This window comes from Vulpes vulpes, chromosome 1 (assembly GCF_048418805.1).
Source record: "Vulpes vulpes isolate BD-2025 chromosome 1, VulVul3, whole genome shotgun sequence".
NCBI classification, from domain to species: domain Eukaryota; kingdom Metazoa; phylum Chordata; class Mammalia; order Carnivora; family Canidae; genus Vulpes; species Vulpes vulpes.
This window is the reverse complement of record NC_132780.1, coordinates 73,769,776-73,792,222: the sequence shown is the minus strand read 5'-3', so window position 1 is coordinate 73,792,222 and position 22,447 is coordinate 73,769,776. Positions and strand designations below refer to the sequence as shown.

The 22,447-nt window shown below is 45.0% G+C and overlaps 1 protein-coding gene across 2 annotated transcripts in view; it reads left to right on the top strand.

Annotated features, from left to right (window-relative positions):
* The window catches only part of TULP4 (TUB like protein 4), a 227,136-nt gene extending 215,626 nt beyond the window's left edge, over positions 1-11,510 (top strand). For both annotated transcript variants that reach the window (XM_072767042.1, XM_072767045.1), the window contains exons 13-15: positions 2,195-2,338; positions 4,791-7,306; positions 9,264-11,510. In XM_072767042.1, the coding sequence (XP_072623143.1) occupies positions 2,195-2,338; positions 4,791-7,306; positions 9,264-9,380 (2,777 nt within the window). In that variant the 3' untranslated portion in view covers positions 9,381-11,510. The remainder of the gene's footprint in view (positions 1-2,194; positions 2,339-4,790; positions 7,307-9,263) is intronic.
* Positions 11,511-22,447: the final 10,937 nt, after the last annotated feature.

The window sequence follows — 22,447 nt, the reverse complement described above, 5'->3', positions numbered from 1 at the left end:
GTTTGAGAAAGTTAGTGGTTTTCAGAATTTGTGTACATGATGACAATGAAAACAGTAAAATGAATCAAATAGTAAGACTTTTTTTTAACACCCTTAATAACATAGTAAGCTATGCAAACATCTATTCCTAGGTTACATTCATTTTGATCTCTTATTTTACATTTTAAACTCAGATATTTTCTTCTGAATATAGGTTACAAATAATCTTATGTATTAACTCACAGTTTTAATACCACAAAATTACCTGTTTTACCTTGACTGTATTTTTATCATTTAGTGTAGGATATGCTTTTTAAACTAGTTACACACTTCAGTAACGTGCACCAGGGGATTCTAATCACCATGGGTGAATATTCTCTTACTCCCATCCATATGCTGAGAACTGTAGTATATACACTGAAAAGAGGAATGGAGTCTTCATACATCTTTCCCTTCTGGATGTTGAATAGATCCACACGTTAAGTCCACAAGCACCTTGAGACAGGAGAGCCTATATGTGCCTTCAAGGTACATAGTGCTCCAGTACGAGGAATTCAAATGCCCAGGATAAAATCTTTCTGTAGGACTACAGTGAAACCATTGTCCTAATCACTGACCATTTTTTAAAAAGAGCATTTTAGCTATTACTATTCATTTGTCAAGCTAAGAGAATTTTCCACTTGATCCCTATCTCTTGGATTCGAGAAGATATGTTACATGTGGCACCCTATTAAATAATCTCTGACACTCTAATGGATTCAAAAGTGAGTACTGTTAGATATATTTTATATTGGATAGTTTGTTTCCTTCAATTAGAATTATCTGGCCCATGAAATTTTGTTTTTGATTTTTTGCTCTCCCCATTTAAAAAATATAGAATAAATTCAAAATTGAAAAGATTTGAAATGCAGTATACAGTAAAACTCTCCTCTTCATCTCTGGCCACCTAATTTTCTTCCCCCTGGAGGCAACTGATGTTATTTTTTTAATCCCTCCTGAGATTTTTTTCTTTTTTTAAGATTTTATTTATTCATGAGAGAGACAGAGAGAAAGAGAAAGAGAAAGAGAGGCAGAGACATAGGCAAAGAGAGAAGCAGGCTCCACGCAGGGAGCCTGACATGGGACTTGATCCCGGGTCTCCAGGATCACACCCGGGGCTGAAGGTGGTACTAAACCGCTGAGCCACCCAGGCTGCCCCCTCCTGAGATTTTAAATTTGACTTTTTTTAAATCAGTCTGAACACCAAAGAATAGCATTTTAATGCATTAATTCCTTAGCTGTAGAGAACCACCCAGAATTTTAAGCCACAATTCATATTCTTTTTTGTGGGCAAGAGAGGTGAACACATAAATAAGGCCCGTGTCTTATTGGAAAAGTCTGAGCCCACAGCAGCCCAAGCCCAGCCTTATAGAGCATTGCACCAGGGAAGGCTTGCTGGGCCATGGAGTGCCAGCCAGCAGACCACTGGGCACCAGCAGAGTTTCACAAAACATGAGAATGACAATAATTCAAGAATTTCTACTTACCACACAGGGAGTTGTATTAAACATAAAAGTCGATGGCACAGTTTCATCCTGACTCTAACCTACCACGAAACCTAAATTCAGATTCATGGTTTTTAACCGATTTTGTCTCCTCTAAATATTTGAGTTGCCATCCAGGCATTGTCTTAAATGTCCATGCTGATGAAATAAAATCTTATCATGTAAAGAAACAGTGTGGAAGTTCCCTGAATCTCTATCCCGATCATGAAACTGAAGTTGTAAGTCAGGAAGACAAGAAACCCAGTCCCAAGTAAGGGCAGTGTTTTATTCTGACCTGACCCATGTCACCCATCTCTTGGGTTGCTGCAGATCCCCCTGAGCTTGGCACTCTGCTCATCTCAACTGTTTTTACTAAATTACAATTCTGACTGTAAATGAGGCTTTTAAAAAATAGATATATCCTCTCCCAGCTCATTCCAGAAAAGCATGTAAGTCTAGGACAGGTTTTTGACATTTTTAATGTGTGGTTCTGTAGATAGACCACTTGGCAAAGTGACTGGAAATCTAAAGCACGGCTGGAGTGGCCGGCAGTGTATGGGAGGGAGACGACTGTCCCCTGCCTGTGCACATCTGTCTTCTGCGGGCAGGGAGGGACCCGCACCCCCACTTCTCTTCTTGTGACTCTCCCCTCATGCATGTCCCTGTTAATGTGCTTTCCTCCTTCCCACCAGTAATCTATAAAACCAGCCTCCTGCATCTCCAGCCGCGGCAGATGACCATCTATCTCCCAGAGGTCCGGAAGATTTCCATGGACTATGTTAATTTACCTGTCTTCAACCCAAATGTTTTCAGTGAAGATGAAGATGATTTACCAGGTGTGTTCTTAGGGGGTCGTGACGGGAACAGAGTGGTAAGTAGTGGAGGATTACCATGTGTCAGTCTGTGCCCACCGCCTTGGTTTAGAAAAAAATACATAACTTCCTCAGTTGGTGGGTGTGGTGGCACATCACGGGAAAAAGGTCATGCTGTCTCCAAGCTTTGAGGGGAGCTACCGGAGCAAGGACGACGCTGGTGGCCATGATAGCTCATGTCCACAGAACACTCTACCATCTTGTTTTATCTTCACAGTAATCCTGAGTTATGTGCCCCGTTAGAGAAGTTACCAGGACTGATGAGAATTCCACAAAATCAGAACTAACACCGGCTCTCGTTGGCCCTAGGCTAGCCCCCATCCTTTCAGCCCCTGCCTAGAGAGCAGCATCACTCAGTGGTCCTGCGGCACCCACAGAACCCAGTGTCTCAACCCTGCCCCATCTCCAGGACAGAAAGCCTTTACGTTCACCCATCTCTCTCCCAGTGTGCAATGCACATCTCAGTGTACAGAAGCCTGGTCTGAGTTAAAGGTTGAAATCCAGTACAAGCTTTTAAAATCCCAGTATCCAAATTTTCAAATATCTGTAGCATATTAATTTAAGTGTTTTCTAGGAGGAGGGGATCCTGTTTTGATCAACAGTACAATGATTTCTAAGTAGTCTGCCAGTTATTTCTATGTAACTGTTCTCAAAAAATACCTACCTGTAATTTTATAGATAGGAAGACTTCTCTACTTAGAACCAAACAGGGTTCTGAAAGTCTCTGGTTTCTGAGCCAGAGGAATCCTACATGAGCCACTGACTTCTTTATTTGGTGGTCCTAGAACAGGACTATGGTCCTCCCCAGGAAAGGGAAGGACACACATACCAGCTCAGGCTCTGAACTTGGGGGAGCTGTTTACCTTCTCTTAGCCCAGTTGTTTACCTTCTTCACCTGTAAAATTATTTGTATAGGACTTTCTGACAATTAGCCATCTTGGTTCTCCAGTGGTATAGCCCTCATAGGTGTAGCAGGTGTTCTAGATTATCCAAGTCCTAATAAGCAAGGTTTTGCAACCATATAAACCTGCAGTTTGGTGAAGACCTTTATAGCACGTTTCCTACAATTTCAGAATCTTGGATTCAGAAGTATCTTTTATACTTTCTCTATCACGCCCTCCCTGTGCTTCCAGATGGTGACTAACACAGCTCCCCCTAATGGTCAGCCCTTGTGCTGCTCCTCCTGTCTGGGCTTCCCAGGCAGAGTGGGGGGAGCATTTTGTCTCAGGGCTTGCACATAATGCTGGTGACAGATTCTTCTCTTTAGCAGGGAAGACACCTGCCCTCAGAACTCCTTGCAGATGAGTGAACATCTGGAGGAGGGATCTGAACAGGAATAATAAAAAACTTGAGACAGGACCTAGATTCATGTAACCAGGAGATAGTTACATCTCACTAGAAGGCCCCAAGGAGGGGAGAATCTGTGACAGGCACCAAGGGTGGGCTTAGCTTTTGATGAACTAGCAGCCTTCATTCTGTAGTTCTGGTAACAGATCAGACAGCCTTTGCAATTAGCTAGTTAAATCCTGCTTCCTGCTCATGTACTAGTTGCCACGGCACTTAAAAGGCCCAAACGAGCAATTCTCATTGCCAATGCCCAGTGGTACTCTGAGCACCTGCATGTGGTCTGTAGATCATTGCTCACATTCATACTTCATTAAATCCCCTCTGTGTACAAATAGGATATATTTACAGTGTTTTGCAGAGGGTGGCTGTACCTTACATACTGTTTGAAATGCTAAAACAGAAAAATTAGGAAATGATCCTTCCCTAATAATGCTTATTTGCCAGAAGATTTTTTCATTGGTATCTCTACTGCATTTTACATGATTCTCTTTACAAAAACTTAATTTACATATGTACTTCAGATACACATCTGCTGTGTGACATTTCCCATATTGGCCAATCCATAATTGTGGATAAACCTACCCAGGACCCTAGGCATTATGAATGCTCAGTGAAGTATCATACCATACAGTAGCTCTCTTCCTGCATGAAAGAGTGGGCTATTTTATGAATTCAAGAGTAAAAATCATCTTTAAACAGTTAAGTATTTAAAAATAAAAAAATTTTTAAATTAAAAAAAAAGTGGTATTTGCCATGGTACCATTTAGGTACCAAATTCAGAAAGTTCAAAAGTTTATTCATTGAAAAGCTTTGACAGTGCCCTTAACCAATGGACAACCAAGCTGTCCTGCAGAACTCACAAATTACCTGTGTACACCTTCCAGAAACCTTAGAGAAACTTTATATATAACTTGTGTGAAAGGTCTGGCTTTCCCCATGCAAACACATCTCTGTCTATAACAATTGCATTATGTATGCAAAAAGGACTGGATGAGTTGAGATGTATTACTTATTATGACCCAGTTTCATGGCACTGTTTGGTAAGCAGTCCATTTTTCTTTCCTTCCAGTGACGGGAGCATCTGGTGTACCTGAGAACAATCCACCCTGCACCGTGAACATCCCTATAGCACCCATCCACAGCTCGGCGCAAGCCATGTCCCCCACTCAGAGCATAGGCTTGGTACAGTCCCTGCTGGCCAATCAGAATGTGCAGCTGGATGTCCTGACCAATCAGACCACTGCAGTAGGGACATCTGAGCACGGAAGTGACAGCGCTACCCAGTACCCAGTCTCCAACCGCTACTCCAACCCTGGCCAGGTGATCTTCGGAGGTGTGGAGATGGGCCGCATCATCCCGAACCCTGCTCAGTTGTCCCTGCCACCGCCAACACAGGGGGCGATCCAGCTGTCGGTGGTGGACCATGGAGACCGAGACCATGACCACCTGCAGAAGGCTGCCAAGGCCCTGCGGCCAGTGGCTCAGCTGGCTGCCGAAGGGGACGCAGTGGTGTTCAGTGCCCCACAGGAGGTCCAGGTGGCGAAGATGAACCCCCCACCTCCCTACCCGGGAACCATCCCCGCTGCCCCAACCACAGCAGCGCCCCCACCCCCGCTGCCGCCCCCGCAGCCCCCAGTGGACACGTGCCTGAAGAAGGGTGACTTTTCACTGTACCCCACAGCGGCACACTACCAGACGCCCCTGGGCTATGAGAGGATCACCACCTTTGACAGCAGCGGCAACGTGGAAGAGGTGTGCCGGCCTCGGACGCGGATGCTCTGCTCCCAGAACACCTACACTCTCCCCGGCCCTGGCAGTTCAGCCACCCTGAGGCTCACCGCCACTGAGAAGAAGGTCCCCCAGCCCTGCACCAGTGCGACCTTGAACCGCTTGACAGTCCCACGCTACTCCATCCCGACGGGAGACCCACCCCCATACCCCGAAATCGCTGGCCCGCTCATGTCCGGCCGGGGCGCTGCCCAGAGGCCTGACAGTCTCATCCACGCCACACTGCGCAGGAACAACCGTGAGGTGGCACTCAAGGCAGCGCAGCTGGCCGAGCCTCCGCGGGCCCCGCTGCAGCACCCGCCCAAGCCCAAGGGCGTGGCGCAGTTCCCGGCGCGGCCCCCGCCTGCCCTGTACACCTGCAGCCAGTGCAGCAGCGGTGGCGGCGCGGGGCGGCCCGAGCCGGGCACAGGTACGGGGGGCGTGCAGCCGGGATCAGGCCTGGCACACGCCGCCAGCACCTCACCCCTGACCTCGCAGTCATCCTACAGCCTTCTGAGCCCGCCGGACGGAGGCCGCGACCGCGCCGACTATGTTAACTCGGCCTTCACTGAGGATGAGGCACTGGCCCAGCACTGTCCGGTAGAGAAGCCCTTGAGGCACCCCACGCTGAACGAAGCTGCTGTGGCCGTGAAACGGCCACCCCCTTACCAGTGGGACCCTGTGCTGGGGGAGGACATTTGGGTCCCTCAGGAAAGGACAGCCCAGACTTCAGTGCCCCACCCCCTGAAACTGTCCCCTCTTATAGTAGGTCAGAGCCAGCACCTGGACGTGTCCCGAGTGCCCTTTGTCTCGCCGAAGTCTCCCGCCAGTCCTACTGCCACATTCCAAACAGGCTATGGGATGGGAATGCCGTATCCAGGAAGCTATAACACACCCCCTATGCCAGGAGTGCAGACTCCCTGCTCCCCAAAAGATGCCCTGTCCCCAACGCAGTTTGCACCACAGGAGTCCACAGTGGTCCTACAGCCAGCCTACCCACCCAGCCTCTCCTACTGCACCTTGCCCCCCATGTATCCAGGAAGCAGCACCTGCTCAAGTTTACAGCTGCCACCTATCGCCTTGCACCCCTGGAATTCCTACAGCCCTTGCCCGCCTGTGCAGAACCCCCAGGGCACTCTGCCCCCCAAGGCACACTTGGTGGTGGAGAAGCCCCTCGTGTCCCCACCGCCCACCGACCTCCAAAGCCACTTGGGTACAGAGGTGATGGTAGAGACCACAGACAACTTCCAAGAAGTCCTCTCCCTGACAGAAAGTCCAGTCCCCCAGCGGACAGAGAAGTTTGGAAAGAAGAACCGGAAACGCCTGGACAGCCGTGCCGAGGAAGGAAATGTTCAGGCCATCACCGAGGGCAAAGTGAAGAAGGAGGCAAGGACTTTGAGTGACTTTAATTCCCTGATCTCCAGCCCCCGCCTGGGGAGGGAGAAGAAGAAAGTGAAGAGTCAGAAAGACCAACTGAAGTCAAAGAAATTGAATAAGACGAATGAGTTCCAGGACAGCTCCGAGAGTGAGCCTGAGCTGTTCATCAGCGGGGATGAGCTGATGAACCAGAGCCAGGGCAGCAAGAAAGGCTGGAAGAGCAAGAGGAGCCTGAGGACGGCCAGTGAGCTAGAAGAGTTCAAGTGCCGGAAAGCCAGTGAGAAGGAAGATGGGCGGCTGGGCAGCCAGGGCTTCGTGTACGTCATGGCCAACAAGCAGCCTCTCTGGAATGAGGCCACCCAGGTGTACCAGCTGGACTTCGGGGGGCGGGTGACCCAGGAGTCGGCAAAGAACTTCCAGATTGAGCTGGAGGGGCGGCAGGTAAGAAAGCATGTCTCAGGGCCTGCCCAGAATGCCTGCTTTCTGGGCTTAACTGGTCTCGGGGGGTTTTTAAAAACCTGGTGAAGGCAGGGGGCGGGGGGGAGAGGGATCCCTGGGTGGCTCAGTGGTTTGGCGCCTGCCTTTGGCCCAGGGCGTGTGATCCTGGGGTCCCTGGGATCGGGTCCCACATCGGGTTCCCTGCGTGGAGCCTGCTTCTCCCTCTGCCTGTATGTCTCTGCCATTCTCTCTCTCTCTCTCTCTCGTAAATAAAACCTTTAAAAAATAAAAATAAAAATCTGGTGAAGAGTATCAGTGCTTTGGCCTTCTAGGAGCCAATGAGAAATACAGAAAACAACTGATACCTCTTAAGTGGGGCCAATCATGGTTCTAACTTACGGTGGGCTTATTGCTAGCTTTTATTTACTTTTCATCAAAGCCACTCACGTACTGATTTTTTAAAAGTTAAATGATTCTGTGAGATCCAGGAGGAGAACCAGTAGGCTCCTGCCCAGCCCCCGGCCCACCCCCAAACCATGCTCTCCCTGTCGTGTGCTCCCCAGCTGTTTTTTCTGGCATTTGACACTCCCTTTCTAAAGGACATGTTCTCACTTCTGTTTATTGATTTTTTGGTTTTTTACATAACATATCGACTTCTTCCTGAGGAATGTGAGGGTTTGTTTTCTTCACCCCCACCACCACACATACGCATGTGAACTTCCCTTTTTCTTCCTTTGTGTAGAGTCATTGGTTATCTCATTATGCTAATGATTTACGATTTATAGCTGAGCCATGTATTATGGCTTAATTATATTTCCTTTTTTATTGTATAGTTTTCTTTTCCCTAGACATAATAATTAGCCAGTGTTTGCTCATTTCTGTGTCTTTATTACTAAGTCATTCCCTTGATTCTCTGGCATAATGTAAATCCCCTTGTGTTACATTACACACTGGGTGACTTGTCAGTTTTTCCTGCTGCAACCAGAAATGGTAGCTTTAACCCTGCTGCATAACTGTTGTTCTGGCACTACACCTCTTCCCCACCCTGGGAATTCCCTTCACCTCTCGTATTTAAATCTCATTTTCATTAGTTCACTCAACAAATACCTATTGAGCACCTGCTACTTGTTGGCAGTCTTCTAAACCAGAAGTCGGTAAATGGTGACCCACAGACCAATCCGACCTGCTGCCTCTTTTTATAAATAAAGTTTTATTAGAACACAGCCATGCCCACTCACTTAAATATTGTCTAAGGCTGCTTTTGTCCTACAAGAGAGAGTTGTGGCAAAGACCCTGTAACCTATAAAGCCTAAAATGTTTGTCATCAGCCCTTCAGAGAGTTTGCCGGCCTTGCTCCAAATGCTGAAATAGAGCAATGAGGAAAATAGAGAAAGTCACTGTCCTCGTGGAGTTTACCAAAAATAAAAAGAAAAACCATAAACAAATATATGTATATAATATAGTGTTAGATGGTAACATGTGGTCACACTAAGTACTGAAATGACCAAGGAAGGCAGGTTCAGGAGATGGAGTGCCAGGGGAAGGTGGTGGACTGTGTTGTATTATCTCTGAGCAGTGACATTTGACCGTAATGATTGATGTGTCTCTTAGCCATCTATTAGCCTATGGAGTCTTTCTTATACTTTTTCTCTTCTCTGTTTCCTTGGTAAGGAAACCATTTTATTTGACCTCGGGAGCTTTCCATGCTCTGAATTTTTGCTCAGTATTTTTCCACTGCAGGTTGAATATGCCCCCCCCACCTCCACCCTTTATTTCTAACAAACTCATAGTTAGATGAATAAGCCTGACCCAGAGTCACTTTGGTTGGCAAACTTGCCTCCTGGACTGTGCCGACTCCCTCCCTCAGGAGCCACCCTGATGTGGTTGTGTTTCCCACTTTGTTTTCTTTTCATGTCTTTGCTTCTCTGCCCGCCCCAACCCCCCCCCCCCCCCCCCCCAGGTGATGCAGTTTGGGAGGATTGACGGCAACGCGTACATTTTGGACTTCCAGTACCCCTTCTCAGCTGTGCAGGCCTTCGCAGTTGCCCTGGCCAACGTGACCCAGCGCCTGAAGTGAAAAGACTGGTGTCGGGTGAAGAGAGAAGCCTCGTCAGCGATGATGCTTGAGGAGTCACCCGGGGCCCCAGATGACTGGGGCCAGAAGACACGGACAAAACTGGAAAAATCTGTCAGGCCCGGGAGACAGACTGACCTTTAGTTGTTGTTGTTTGTTTGGGCTTTTATAATCCTTTGTTTCTCTTCTTCTTTTTAAAAAAAAAAAAAAAAGAAAGAAAGAAAGAATACAGAAGTGTGGTATGTGGAAGCAAAGGGTGCAAGGCACCTGGTGTTCTTTAGGAAACGTAGTTGCTGTGGTAATGTCCCACTGTGTGTGCTTCTGTCAGATGCCAGGACAAGGGGCCCTTCGGAAGGAAGGTGGACCACCTTCCCGCCTGCTGTTCTTTGAGACTAGGGAGTGTGCATTATTTTCATTCTCCACACATCTAGCTTTATGACTCGTTCGTATCATAACCACTAGTGTGAAAAAAAAAAAAAACTTTAAAAAAAGACAACCAAAAGTCCCGAAGGTACAGGTTCTCGTAGGGGGCCATTTCATTCACGTGTGTAATGTTACTTCCCCAAAGGTGACTTGACCAATGATGGGTATTGTGGCAAATGCCCTGTGTTTGACTAGTAGGAGTAGGCTTTGTACAGGGGTGCTCTGACCAGGTATAAACAGAATTTGCTCGTGCCGATGGGGGAGGGGTGGCAGGTAAGGAAGGAGTTCCTGCACATGGACACGTGGGTGGTTTACACAGTGTGACTTAAAATAGTACAAGGGCTGTGCTTCCCTTTGGAGGATGTTTACATTGAAGACTCCACCCGTTTTATAACATGTCAGGATTCCATAGTGGTGATTGCCTTCGGGAGAAGGCAAGAGACAAAATGGAAAGATCCTGGTGTGTGGTGGGGTAGCGACCTTGTCACCTAGTGCCCTGGTGAGTCACTAGGTGCTCACTCTCTGAAAAGCAGCCTTGTCCCCTCCCCCTTTTATTGTTTAATCTGGAAAGTGTGGCAGAAGACCTGGTCTCTCACAGTGGGTAAGGGTATCGCCACACTTTCTCTCTCTAAAAATGCTGAGGATACTGATTTGAAAGCACGCCTTTCTTCTCCTCAGCCAAATTAAAATTCAGTTGACCAGAAATGTTTTCTTATAGTTAAGAAATGTAACAAAATTGTAAGCATTTGCCAGGGTATTAAAACATAGAGGTATAGTCATCTCTTTGAAAAAAAGTCCCTCAATTATATCTAGGAGGAAAAAAATGTTCTTTATTAACTGTACAGACTGTTCACTGAGGAGATAAGCCACTGGGAACACATTATTAAAATTATAGTACTTTAGATAGCTGGTTGATTTAAAAAAAAAAAAACAAAAACAAAAAAAAACAGAAAATCCCCTGAGGTGACCTTTTCCCTCCTCCTCCTCCTCCTCTTCCTCCCTAGGGGACACCTTGGGCAGCATCCAGCCCTGATAACAAAGCCCAGCTCACTGTTGCCAGCTACCCACACCTGTGATGTTTTTAGGGCAGGAGCCCAGGAGCTGTCTACTGGCAGAGGGTCCTCAATTGGGATTGTGTTTGGAGCAGACAAATGAAAGACACTATAGAAAAGTCTTTTGAAAATATGTATTTTTACATTCCTTGTTTTGGTTTAAAAACTAGAGAAGAAACTGGCCCGTTCCTTACCCCATAGCAAGACGATATCACTCACCATTCTCTCCAAACCTTGAAGAAACACAGATGAGGACATCTCCCACCTAACATCAGAGTTTTCCATCTTATATTTTAAAATATTGAACCTGATTCTTTGTGGGTAAATTCTTCAAGAAAGAATTTAGCAGTGTATTCAGAATTATATAATTCTTTTATAGGAGTTTCTGTAGCTTGGTAAGATGTTTCAGTGCTTATTATTAGTTGTGCAATAATGGTTATGGCCTATTTCTAAAATAATTTAAATGCAGTTCCCCTGTTTTGTTGTCCAAGAGATAATTATTTATCTTGCTTTAATAGTGTTCTTAGGAATTATTTTGTTACTCTGTACTGGTGAGTTATGCCCATTTTATTTATTTAGAAAAATAGTGTGTTTGTAATGAGTTATTTGGTAGCAGCATATTTTGCTGTGAGAAATAAAGAGGATATGATAGAAGGTGTTTTTTCTGCTGGACAATTTGTAACTTTTCTAATTGGGAAAAAAATTCCTATTAATCCTTTAAAACTAGATTTTGTTTTGGTTGGGGCTTTTTTTTTTTTTTTTTTTTTTTTTTTTGCATCCTTTGGTATTGATTATATACAGAGCAGTAGATTTCTTTGAGATGACATATCCTAAAATAATATTGCCCCTTCTTTTGAACATTTTATTTTTAACTAAAAATAAAAGGTGTTATGAATGAAATGAAGAGGAAGGACGGCAGCAAAGGAAGGCATTATTGTCAGTAAGTGTCCGCTTTCCAAATTCAGGTTGGTTCTTAAGATACAGAGACCATGCAAAAATACATTTTAGAACTTTTCTTCCTAAGAGCAAATAGAGGGTAAATCCTTGGAACAAAAACTGCACAAATATATGTGTGAAGAGAAGGTCAGTGTTTGTAGCAAATCACTGAACTCTCTAAATTCTGGGCTCACTCTCCAGAAGGCCTGTTGGGCACGTGGAGACAGAGGCCTGGTCTGGGGAGGTGTGCATACCCAAGGAGCAGCAGCCGCCCACTCTGTACTCTGGCCCGAAGGAAGAAGCTGTCTCATGCAACTCATTCTTACGCGTCTGCAGCGCCTGTGATGTGGTATCTCTTAAGGTGACAGTGATGGTTTCACTTATTTTAAAGATCGTTTTCATTCCGTCTCAATTTATTAAATACTACTAAAATCAGTACTTTTAAACAGCAGAATTCTACACACTTCATGCTTATTAATAGCAACTTACAAATATTGAGATACCTCATCGAACCGCTAAAGGCATTAGCCTAGTCAACTACATAAAGAATCCATGCCTTTTCGAGGGAAGTAGTGCGTAAAAAAACATAAAACCAATATTAAATTTGTTTAGACTCTAACCTCATCAAACCAAAGGCATAGATTTGTGTACAGTATATGCACTGAATGTACCTTTCTAAGAAAAATCAGTGCTGGGGAAGCAGGAAAATGTCAAGGCTCTAATGGCAGTATGAATCAGGATTTTGCAGGTTAGCCTTTTGCCCCCATGTCCATTGCCCCCTGGTTGCATGTCCCACAAAGATATGCAAAAACACATATATGCATCCTGTAATCCTCCTGACTCGGGGGTCAGACCTGCTCTGCCAGCCTCTATTTGTCTGTGAAATGAGGGGGACGACGTAGCCTGACCAAAATTCTAAACTCCCATCCAGCTTTAATAGCCTGAGGGCTCAAAATGTGACCATTTCCTCATTCCACAAACTTGGAAGGTATGTTTCAAAATAATTGCCTTTTATAGAGAAATATTTCTTTTCCAGCATTAATGAGCTATCTCATGAGTGTATACCCATGCATAAAATAATCTTTAGCAGGTTCACCTCTAGAAACAACTGCTTTTGGAACACTGTTTGTTCGCATAAAATCACACAAAAGCACCTATTCCAGGTAAGACACAGGAATCTCCCCATGTGTGCCCTGCTCCATGGACACCCTAGAGAACAGCCTGAAAATAAGTCACCATTTGCCCCAAAAAACTATAGAGTGGGTTGAGAAAAGAACAAAGGAGTACATGCCCAGGCTGGTTTGAATTCTTGAGTGTGTTCAACAGTGTGACACTATCTTCAAGTTGAAAAGATTTTTTGGAAGGAACCCATCGTGTCCCTGTGTGGGCTGTCTATCCGCTGGCCAAGTCAATAGTTGTGAACAAGTTCCTTAAGACAAAATGTATCAAAAATGTTTGAGTTCCTGGGATTTTGTAATAGCACACAACTCGGATCTCGGATCTCGTCACCATCTGTATTTCCTTCGCTCCGGCTGATGAAAATCTGAAGGGTCGTGGCTTACTTTTTTTTCATTTCTATGGCTTTGTGCAATTTTCTTGTAACTTGTACCAATATTTTCTGTTTACAAGTTCTTTTAAAGGGGAGGGGTAGGGTTCTAAGATCCTGTTGTTTGTTGTAGATAAATTTTTTTTCATATTGTAGAAAAGCATGGGTTATGCGTTTGACTGAAAAAGGCACTGTATCATTTACCAAAGGGGTATTGTTTTTGCATTTGTTTATAAATGCATTATTTTGGTACTGTAAATTTGGACATAATTTCTGAGTTTGTTACTACTGGCATTTTCTTTTTTCCTTTTTTTTTTTTTTTTTTTTTAATGTAAGTGCACGATGCAGGTGCACAGGTCCCAGACCAAACCAGACCACCAGCATGTTCTTATCCAAACCTTGGGAATAGCGCCGCTGCTTTGTGCACCTCAGTCCCTCCAGTGTTGCTTTGTTTGTTTTTCAATTTCAGCATCCTGCTTTGTTTTACTTTCCAAGCAAGATCTGTTGAGATCCCCACTTGCATTCTAACAAGCTCGCCCTTATTTGCCTCTCTTCTGATGTATTTTGTGTATTAGATTGTGTGGGAGGTATTCTAGAAGGCATTAATGGTTTGCATTCAAAATGACGTGGTTTGTCCAAATTATTTTCTGTCTTTATTACTGAGATGGATTATCTCCTTATTTTTTTCTTGATGATTTGAAGTTGTAAAAGTTGTCCAGCTATTGCTTAATAAAATTTTGCAGATCAAAAAAAGAAAATCACTTGTGTGCGGAATTCAGGGCTGGGTCTTGAGTCCCCTGAGAAGGTATCAGTGCTCTCCATTGGCATGAGCCACCATCCTCCCATCCTCTCATTGATCCCTGGGGTTACTGCCAGCGTTACCTGCACACCCTGGGATCCTTACCATTGTTGCTGTTTTTTGAGAGTTCAAAGGTCATGCTGTCTTCTTGATGAGTTAGTTTTGTTTTTCTTGTGTTCTAAAGACAAAATTCAGGATGCATCTGTCATAGCACCTACAAGGTCAGAGATGTTAGATACATTGACACCTTCTCTGTTACTTTGTAGGAAATGATAAAAGCAGGTTTCGAGGGACTCTACTATCAGTGCTAATATACCTGTTGTTATTCTGGTGAGTTGTAGTGCACCTCCTTGCTCTGCTCTAGCTTTCCCTCTGACTTCCCTTTGAGCAAGACAGAGACTCGGAGGCCATCAGATGCTCATCTGAAACACTGTAGTTCATATGCCCATTCACAGAGCTACCCTTTGCGTTTTATCAGAATAAAAATAAATGTGATCACTCAGGCTTTAGGAGATAACCAAAACCACTGTCAACTCTTACGCATTTAAGTTTTAAAATAATCACAGAACTATAAATCTGCGCTTTAAATAGTAGTAGTCATACAATGCTAAAAGACCTTAATTATGTCTAAAAATCAAAATATATTGTATTTTGAAAATTTGTGAACTTCAAGTTAATATTCATTCTATCTTCATTAGTTAACCCAGGTAGCAAGGACACCTGATCAAAAACAAACTCCCTTTTTCCCTCCCCTCAAAAAACCACAAGGGACCTAAACCCCGGTGGCCAGGCTGTATCTGCACCTGTGCTAAGGACCCCACATGTAGGATTGTCTTCTCCACCAGCCCCATGTCAACTTTGGGGCCATTCATTGTAAGTCAGTGTTTCCAGAAGTGATTTTTAAAGTTCTGTTAAGAAAATTTAGTAAATCCCTTCCATTTATTTATAAATAGGATGCTTTCCGTTTATCCTTCCATTCAGTGTTCTTTTCTGAAAGAATAAGGGATCAGTTTAGCTCTCATACTCTAGTCCCCCAAAAACTCACTGCAGAGAAATGATTGCTTCATGGAGATTACATCCCACGGTTCCGAGAATGCTAAGTCTCTACATTCCATTATAAAGTGGATGTCTTGTGCCTTCCTTTCAGAAGAAAATTGAAGCATTAAAAGGTTAAAATGACTTCTGGATTCCATAGACAAAAACCAATTATGAAATAGAATCCAAGATTTCTAGGTCACATTAATGAACAGACCTACTTTATTCCCAGCTTCTACTCTGGCGTTTCATGATGATTTGCCTGTAATGAGCTATGAGCTACTTACACTTCGTCTTCTGCAAAAACAGGCAACATAGGTGGGCTGCCCTCACCCATCAGGCGACAGATGAGCTCATCCAACAGCCGAGAGGGAATGCCCATTTCTGAGCCGGCAGTAAGTTGCACATGCAGCCCAGCCCATAGGCTCTGTCACTCACCGGGTGTCACAAAGGAGCCGGTTTATGTGCTTTTGTTTCTCAGCATATCTTAGAAACATTTCGCTCAGTGCACTAAATACGAAACTGCCACCCACGTGGAGAATGGGGTTGCTTATTAAACCTGCCTGACATTCCTGTTACATCAGTAGCTTCGAATCATAGAGGGGTAGGAGCAGGACTCCAGCAGGAAACGAGGTCAGGTGAGAAAAATACTTTTCCATCCCCTCTTCTGTTTCTTCTTTCTGGATCTCCTGCTTTCACCTCACCTTGCTCTACAACGAGTGGGTTCTCTGGGCGTTCAGCGATGTCAGCCATCCCTCCCAACACATCTCTCGAATGGGAAAGGGAGCCTTCAGTGCAGTTTCAAGACTTGTTCCTAATTTAATGAATTTATTAAACATCAGCCACCTCTCAGGACACTGTCCAAGTACTTTGCAAAGCACTTTTTACCATATGAACTCTATTATTTTACCCAAAGTGAGGTAATTGGCAATTCAATACCCCATTTGCCATTTAGCTTCTGCCCTATTCCAGACACTCTGAGTGCAGTGGTTATGCAGCATTTTCAGTGCATGCATGATGGTAGCTCCTCGCCCCCAGACAAGATGGGGGCAGTTTGGATGATAAAGTCTGGCCCCATAGCAGTATCTCTAATGAGGTTGCTTTCTCAAGCGTGCCAGCCACTTCACCCACTAGGATGTGGAGAGAACTCCGTACTTTCTCTTTCCACTTTTCTCTAAAATAGAGGATGGCCAGTCCTGCCATCATTTCCCATCATGTGCAGGGAATTGAGAGTCACTGTGTCTCCTTTAGGTTTGGCCTCAAACTCATTCAAGTGGCCTGTGGTTTCTTCTTTCTCACGAATTAATTCACTATTTCCTACCTCCACAGGTGTCATCTTGAGGGTCTTCAGTGAACCAGCTATCAAACTCTTGCACTTCACCCGGGGGTGGGGGGTGCAGTCCCTGTCATTAAAAAGAGAAATGCTTTAATCTCTATTCTTTTCCTGTCCCATATCATGGAACCAGATCTCTACCAGTATTACATTTTCTTTCTCCAGCAAAAAAGCAAGCAGCCCAGACATCACGGCACTTGAGATGTAAACATGTCATGGACTCCTGTAAGGAGAAGGATTGTCTTTGATAACTCATTTCTTTCTGTACTTGAACCCTATGGGGTCCTCTGAGTCCTGCTTTCCTCAGTACCTGCATTAACTACAATAGTCTCTGAAGTCCTAGGATTGTGGTTTCTTACCAGTATGAAGTTGAGCTTCCTTAAGTCTTGAGAGAAAACATTCCTCTGACAGGAAGAGACTGTCTCCACTCATTCCATTGGAATGACCAACCCCAACCAAGTCTTCATGTCCAGCGGCTTGGAAGAAACAAGCACCACTTGGTTCATTTTATGACCCTGGATCCCAAGCCAGTTGGGAAGGGAATATGCCCTAAAAGCTGCATAGCATTCAATTTGCTGAATTCTCGGGGGATCTCTGCCCCATCTTAGGCCATGTGGGGCTAGCCTGCCTTCTGTTCCCATAGACCCAGTGGGTCTCACCACTGCTTCCAAGGCTTCTCTCCCATGGGATGAGCTTAGAAACCATTCTTTTCCAACACCCACTCCCACAGCTGCTGAACTCCTGAGAGACTGAGGGATAGTGGGTGCGACACACTTCTGAGGGGATCAGACAAATTTCTCCACAAACCGTTCCCAGATGGCAATGTCCCCAGGAAACCGTAAACCAGACCACAGCCACCTCTTGACCACACCACATTCCAACAACCCGCTCAGTTCCTGAGCTGTGGTGCACTGGGTGGGTTTTGTCCATCAGTGGCCAGAAGCAGTGAAGGTGAAACTCCTCATCCTGCCAAGACCCCACAGCCACACTGCCGCCCTCGCAGGTTGAGATGACAGCACAGGGTACCAGCTCTGCTAACCCATCCATCTCAGCTCTTAGAGTTGTATTTTTCATGGTGTGGGTCTCTTGAGATTGTGCTTGAAAAACGTGAATAATCATTCTGGAATAAAGAACTAATAACCTTGTATTCAAAAACATAACTTGTAAACAACAGCCAGATTGGTACAGCCGAGAGACTTTTTCTTAAAACACTGTAGAGATATGGCTAAAAATAATTTAATTAGCTAGAGTCCTCTATCGACATGGCACAACACAAGAGAGCATGGCTATACAGTGTTGTACCCCAAAATAAAACAAAGGTAAAAATTATACCAACAACCCAACTCCATAACAACAGTGAGTTCTGCAAGCCACAGAGATAAAGTATACTCTTGTGACATCATAATTCCCTCTTCTTCAACCCTTTGTGGGAAGAAGGTTTGGTCCCAGTTAAGAGGTAGGGAAAAATCCAGGTAGATGATCATAAGTGACTTTGCTCAAATCCAGGCAGGGTTGAAAGAGCAACCAGGAGCAAATCTCAGAGCAGCCAAACCACAGCTCCTCATGGAAAGGCCTCCTGTGAGCTTCATAAGTGACAGAACAAGTACTGACTCCTGGTGAGTGGAAGCCAGTACCTGGCACGGAAACCTGCCCTTCCAGGAAAACAGAGACCACACCAAAACCCAGGGCAGGGCTGCGCACTGTCCAAGACAGCTGCTTTCAGCTCCCTTTATCCTTGTGGTCAGTCTCCCATGAGGGATACGATGCTCCAAACATCGTGTTTGTCTTGTCCAGATTCCTGCCCTTGCGTATCAGGTCATCTGAAAGGCAAACTCTCCAGTTCAGCTGACTTTTCATCATGGAACGTGAGCTGTCAGCAAGAAAGACCTGCCTGGACTTGGGGGGAATGACACAGAGGACAGAAGGGCCAGCAACAGAGTGCTTGGAAAGGGATCCGGTCAAAGAGGAGAACTAGAAAGGACAGTATCCTCAGAATTTCCCACACCAGCCACCCTCCTAAGGGAAGGAGAGAGTTGATCTCTGACCTTCCCACATGAGCAGAGCAGATGGCTTGCATGAGAGAGGGGCCCGACCCAAACCATCCTGCGCAGGGGTCTCCCATCAGGTCTCCTTATGCTGTGAAGTGTTCCAGGCTTCCTCCTCCCCACAGAAGTAGTAAAAGTGCTCTGCGATGGGCCTGGCCGCCCAAATGCCCCAGCCTCCTTCAGCTCTGGTGCATGCCTGGCCACCTCCACCGGGAGGTCCTCCATGTTGTTTGGACCGAGTTAGCCCTATGGATAGGGGCAAACCAGCAGGATTTGGGCATCAACCCATTTTTCTTGTAATAGATTTCAATTGTATTTAAAAACTTCTAAAGTATTTATCTCCTTAACAAACAGTGCTGCACACACAATCTGCCTGTGTGTGTGTGCCTTTGGAGGAGAGTTCTCGCTGAAACCAAGCTTGAGTGGAAAGCCCTCGGGAAAGGCCGGGTCACGGGTACTTGTGTCAAGTAGTGATCATACTCCACGAACCGCGTGGAAAGGATTTCAGATCAATGGGAATAGCAGCATGGGTGAGTCACCGGCCGTGGGATCGTGGAGAGGCAGGATGGGGTACTATGAAAGCCAGATCAGGGAGCATGTCCTGGGTCTGTCACCAAGAGTGTGTGACTTTGGCAGGCCACACTCAACTCTGGGCTTCATGTTGCTTAACTAAAAAATGAGTTTGGACTAAATCTTTCCCAAGACCCAGGCCATATTTCCACAGTAACCGCGCACACCGATGAAGGGAAACAGGCTTCCTTAACTTCAGTATGCTAACATGCTGTGTGCCTAGTGACCACCGAGGGGAAGGAATGCAGCGCGGTGTTTCCCAAACTTCTCTGCCCTTGGAATCCTATGCTAACGGAGCAGCGTATCAGACCAATGGCCCAGGGAATAAATAGGCTTTGTGAAACTGGACTGTTGCTCTCCAAACTCTTCCCAACTTCAGAATTCTGTGCATCTGTGAACTTCATGGAAAACCTAAGGCAGATTTCTTTCCTCCCTCTTCTGCTAGAATAAAAGATCGACTTTGCTTCTGCTCAAGTAGATAAGAGAGACCAGACCCTGGCTTGAGTCTGAAGCATGTTCGCTGAACTGTAAAGGTGTCAAGTTGTGTGATTGTGTTTTTACAGTGTACTTTCTCCCAAAGCCAAACTGATTGAAACAGAAATGAACTCTTGTCCACCACAGCCAACCAAAATGCAAATGTTTGGCTAGTTCAATATGTATTTCTAATTTATGTGAATATAATCTTTAAACAGCAGACTGGGGACGCCAGACTCATTCCGACCTAGCTCATTTTCTGTTCCTAATTAATACTTTGAGGTTTTGCCTCCCATTTAATTTGGGATCCTAGACATCTTTCCCTCAATTTAGAGAGGAGAACCACTGAGAGTCAAGCGGGCATTCATCTGAGTTGAAGCCGAAGGATTGCACTGAGCACCATGCTGAGGTCTGTGCCCTCCAGGGGTTAGGAGTTCATATACAGGAATGTGGTCATAAATGAAACTCCACGTGGCCGGGTAGCTCTCTTCTGAGCTTTTGAAAAAAAAAAAATGTCATTTCAGTTGCAAAAAAATAGAGATCCAAGGTTTGAGGATATTCATCTGATTTAAAAGTCAGATAGCAAATAACGTCCCCTGGGAGCCCCTCAAAGCTGGCAGCCACCAAGGGGACTCCTGAATGTAAGGGGGACCCGGCTTCACTGTGTTTTCCTGGGAGGCTCCCAAGGCCCTGGTGAGGGCCTCCCTGGGGATGCCTGGTGGTGAGGGCCCCAAAAAGTGCCACTGGAGAGATGCTGACATGTGTACATTGGTTCCAGGGAGACAGCTCAGGGACCAGGGTTACCTGAAGATGATCTGGAGGTTCTTTCTTCACCTGTGTGGAAATAAAGACCCAACCCTACAAGGACAAGCAAAGGCTACTTACTCAGTGCTTGCTATAGCATCACCTGCATTTGAGTAGAGACTCGGAAGCAGGCAAGGTGGGAAGGCTTCTCAGGGAAGGAAGGAATGGCTCAGGTGGGTGTTGACGGAGGCTGTTGGTCAGGAAGCTAGAGCAAGCTACCCAGGAGCAGGGCTTCCATGTGGTTGCTTAGCAGTGCGTAGCTGACTCTGCTGGGCTGCTCCTAAATTAGAAGCAGGGACAAAAATTAGAAGTGGTGTTATTAATCAAGTCCTGACGATTTGGGGCCAATTTTTACAGAGTTGTTTGTGTGACTTCCTGAGTCGTTGCTGGAGAGAGCAACCTGACTTCGACCAAGCTGGCTTTCTACAATGATTCCTGTAGATTGTACATCAGTTTTTAGCAATGGTCTGGCCATTGTCCATTTATATATTCAGTCCCTCAGTTTAAAGAAGCAAATTTCTAATTTTCTTGAATTTTATCCTCATCAGAACCTACCCCTACTGAACAACACATTAATCGACATTAGTAACATTGTCTCACCACTGCCTAATTCTACTTTTAAATACACCAAGAGGAACAAATGCTGCCCAGTCATGCATCTTGCCCCTGTTTCTAATTTGAATTCGCAAACATGGAAAAGGCGCAGTGAACTATGTGCCTTTCAGAAACAATAGTAAAGGGGAAAACACGGGAGCCACTAGAGGTGATGTAAGAAAGATGATGAAGAAATAGAAACGCTATTCTAGCTACATTACCATCTTATTGCAAACCCCATTTTAATTTTACCGCCTGAGTTCACTCCCAAGGAACACAAAAACTGCCTACAATGCTCACAGTGAGCTCTTGAAAGCTTCCAAAATATCTGTGGCAGAAATGGAACAATGAATCTCTTTACTGATAGAGATTAGTCCTGGGAAATCCTGTTCACCCCATAACAAGGCTGTGCTGTTACCAAGCCGCTTGCTTTTGAAATCTTTAAATAAGAATTTTCCCACCTCTATAGAGTAGTAGCATCTTGAGGAAGAAAACGGATTCTGAATCCCACTGGAGGAGGGAGAGACGGAGGCAACTCTGAGAGAGCGTGGCAGCGCGTTACTATTAAAGGTGCCCTGTTTCCAGAAATTCATAGAGCATCTAATCCTCTACTGATCCAGTCACTGGACCTGCAAGCATCTCAGTAGAAGCCGTGGTCAGTGTAAAACGTAAATGGCAGCTTTTTCAGAACTCTTGACTTCCGTGGGCTCCCATTTAAGTAATCCAGCCTGCCCATGTACTTGCTGCTGGGTAAACATAATTATCTCTACCTCTGCCTAAGCAGTGAGCCTGTTGTTGGGCTATTGTCTCCTGAGTCCTACTGTTTTGATGAGAATGGTACTTTCAGCTAAGGGCTGAATGCAATGGCATCCTGGCAAAATGTTTAGCAACCAGCTCTCCAGAAACAAAACCCTGAATGCATGAATATACATGTGTAAGCGTATAAATTGTAATAAATTTTAAATGGTAAATGGCATAAAGGGTGTGTGACACAATTACAAATAATAAAATAAGCAATACTCTTCATTATGATTCCATGTAGCCAGTTGATTCTCACAGAATGCTTTTGTTGATTTTTGCCAAATGCTTGCATCCATAGCCGAATCTACAGGTGCAGTTGGCACACAGGCGTAGTTCTGACAGAAACGTTGGGTGATACTTTCATTTACATTTATGAGCAAGACAGAAGTGAAACAACAAAAGATGTATGTCCAGTGAAGTGTCAGAACCTTGACTTATCATTGGAGACATGAGCAATTCCTTTGCTAAATTGAATAATAGTTTTCAAATATTTGAAGAAAATTTCCTCAATTTTTTATGCTATTCACAATGTAATGCCAATGGACACAACACACTTTTCAATTTAAACTGAGTTATTAACATTGTCTCCATCACTTTCTAAGTCTAGAGCTTGAAACAATAAAACAAAATCAACCCTTGATTTATGGCTTTTACTGAT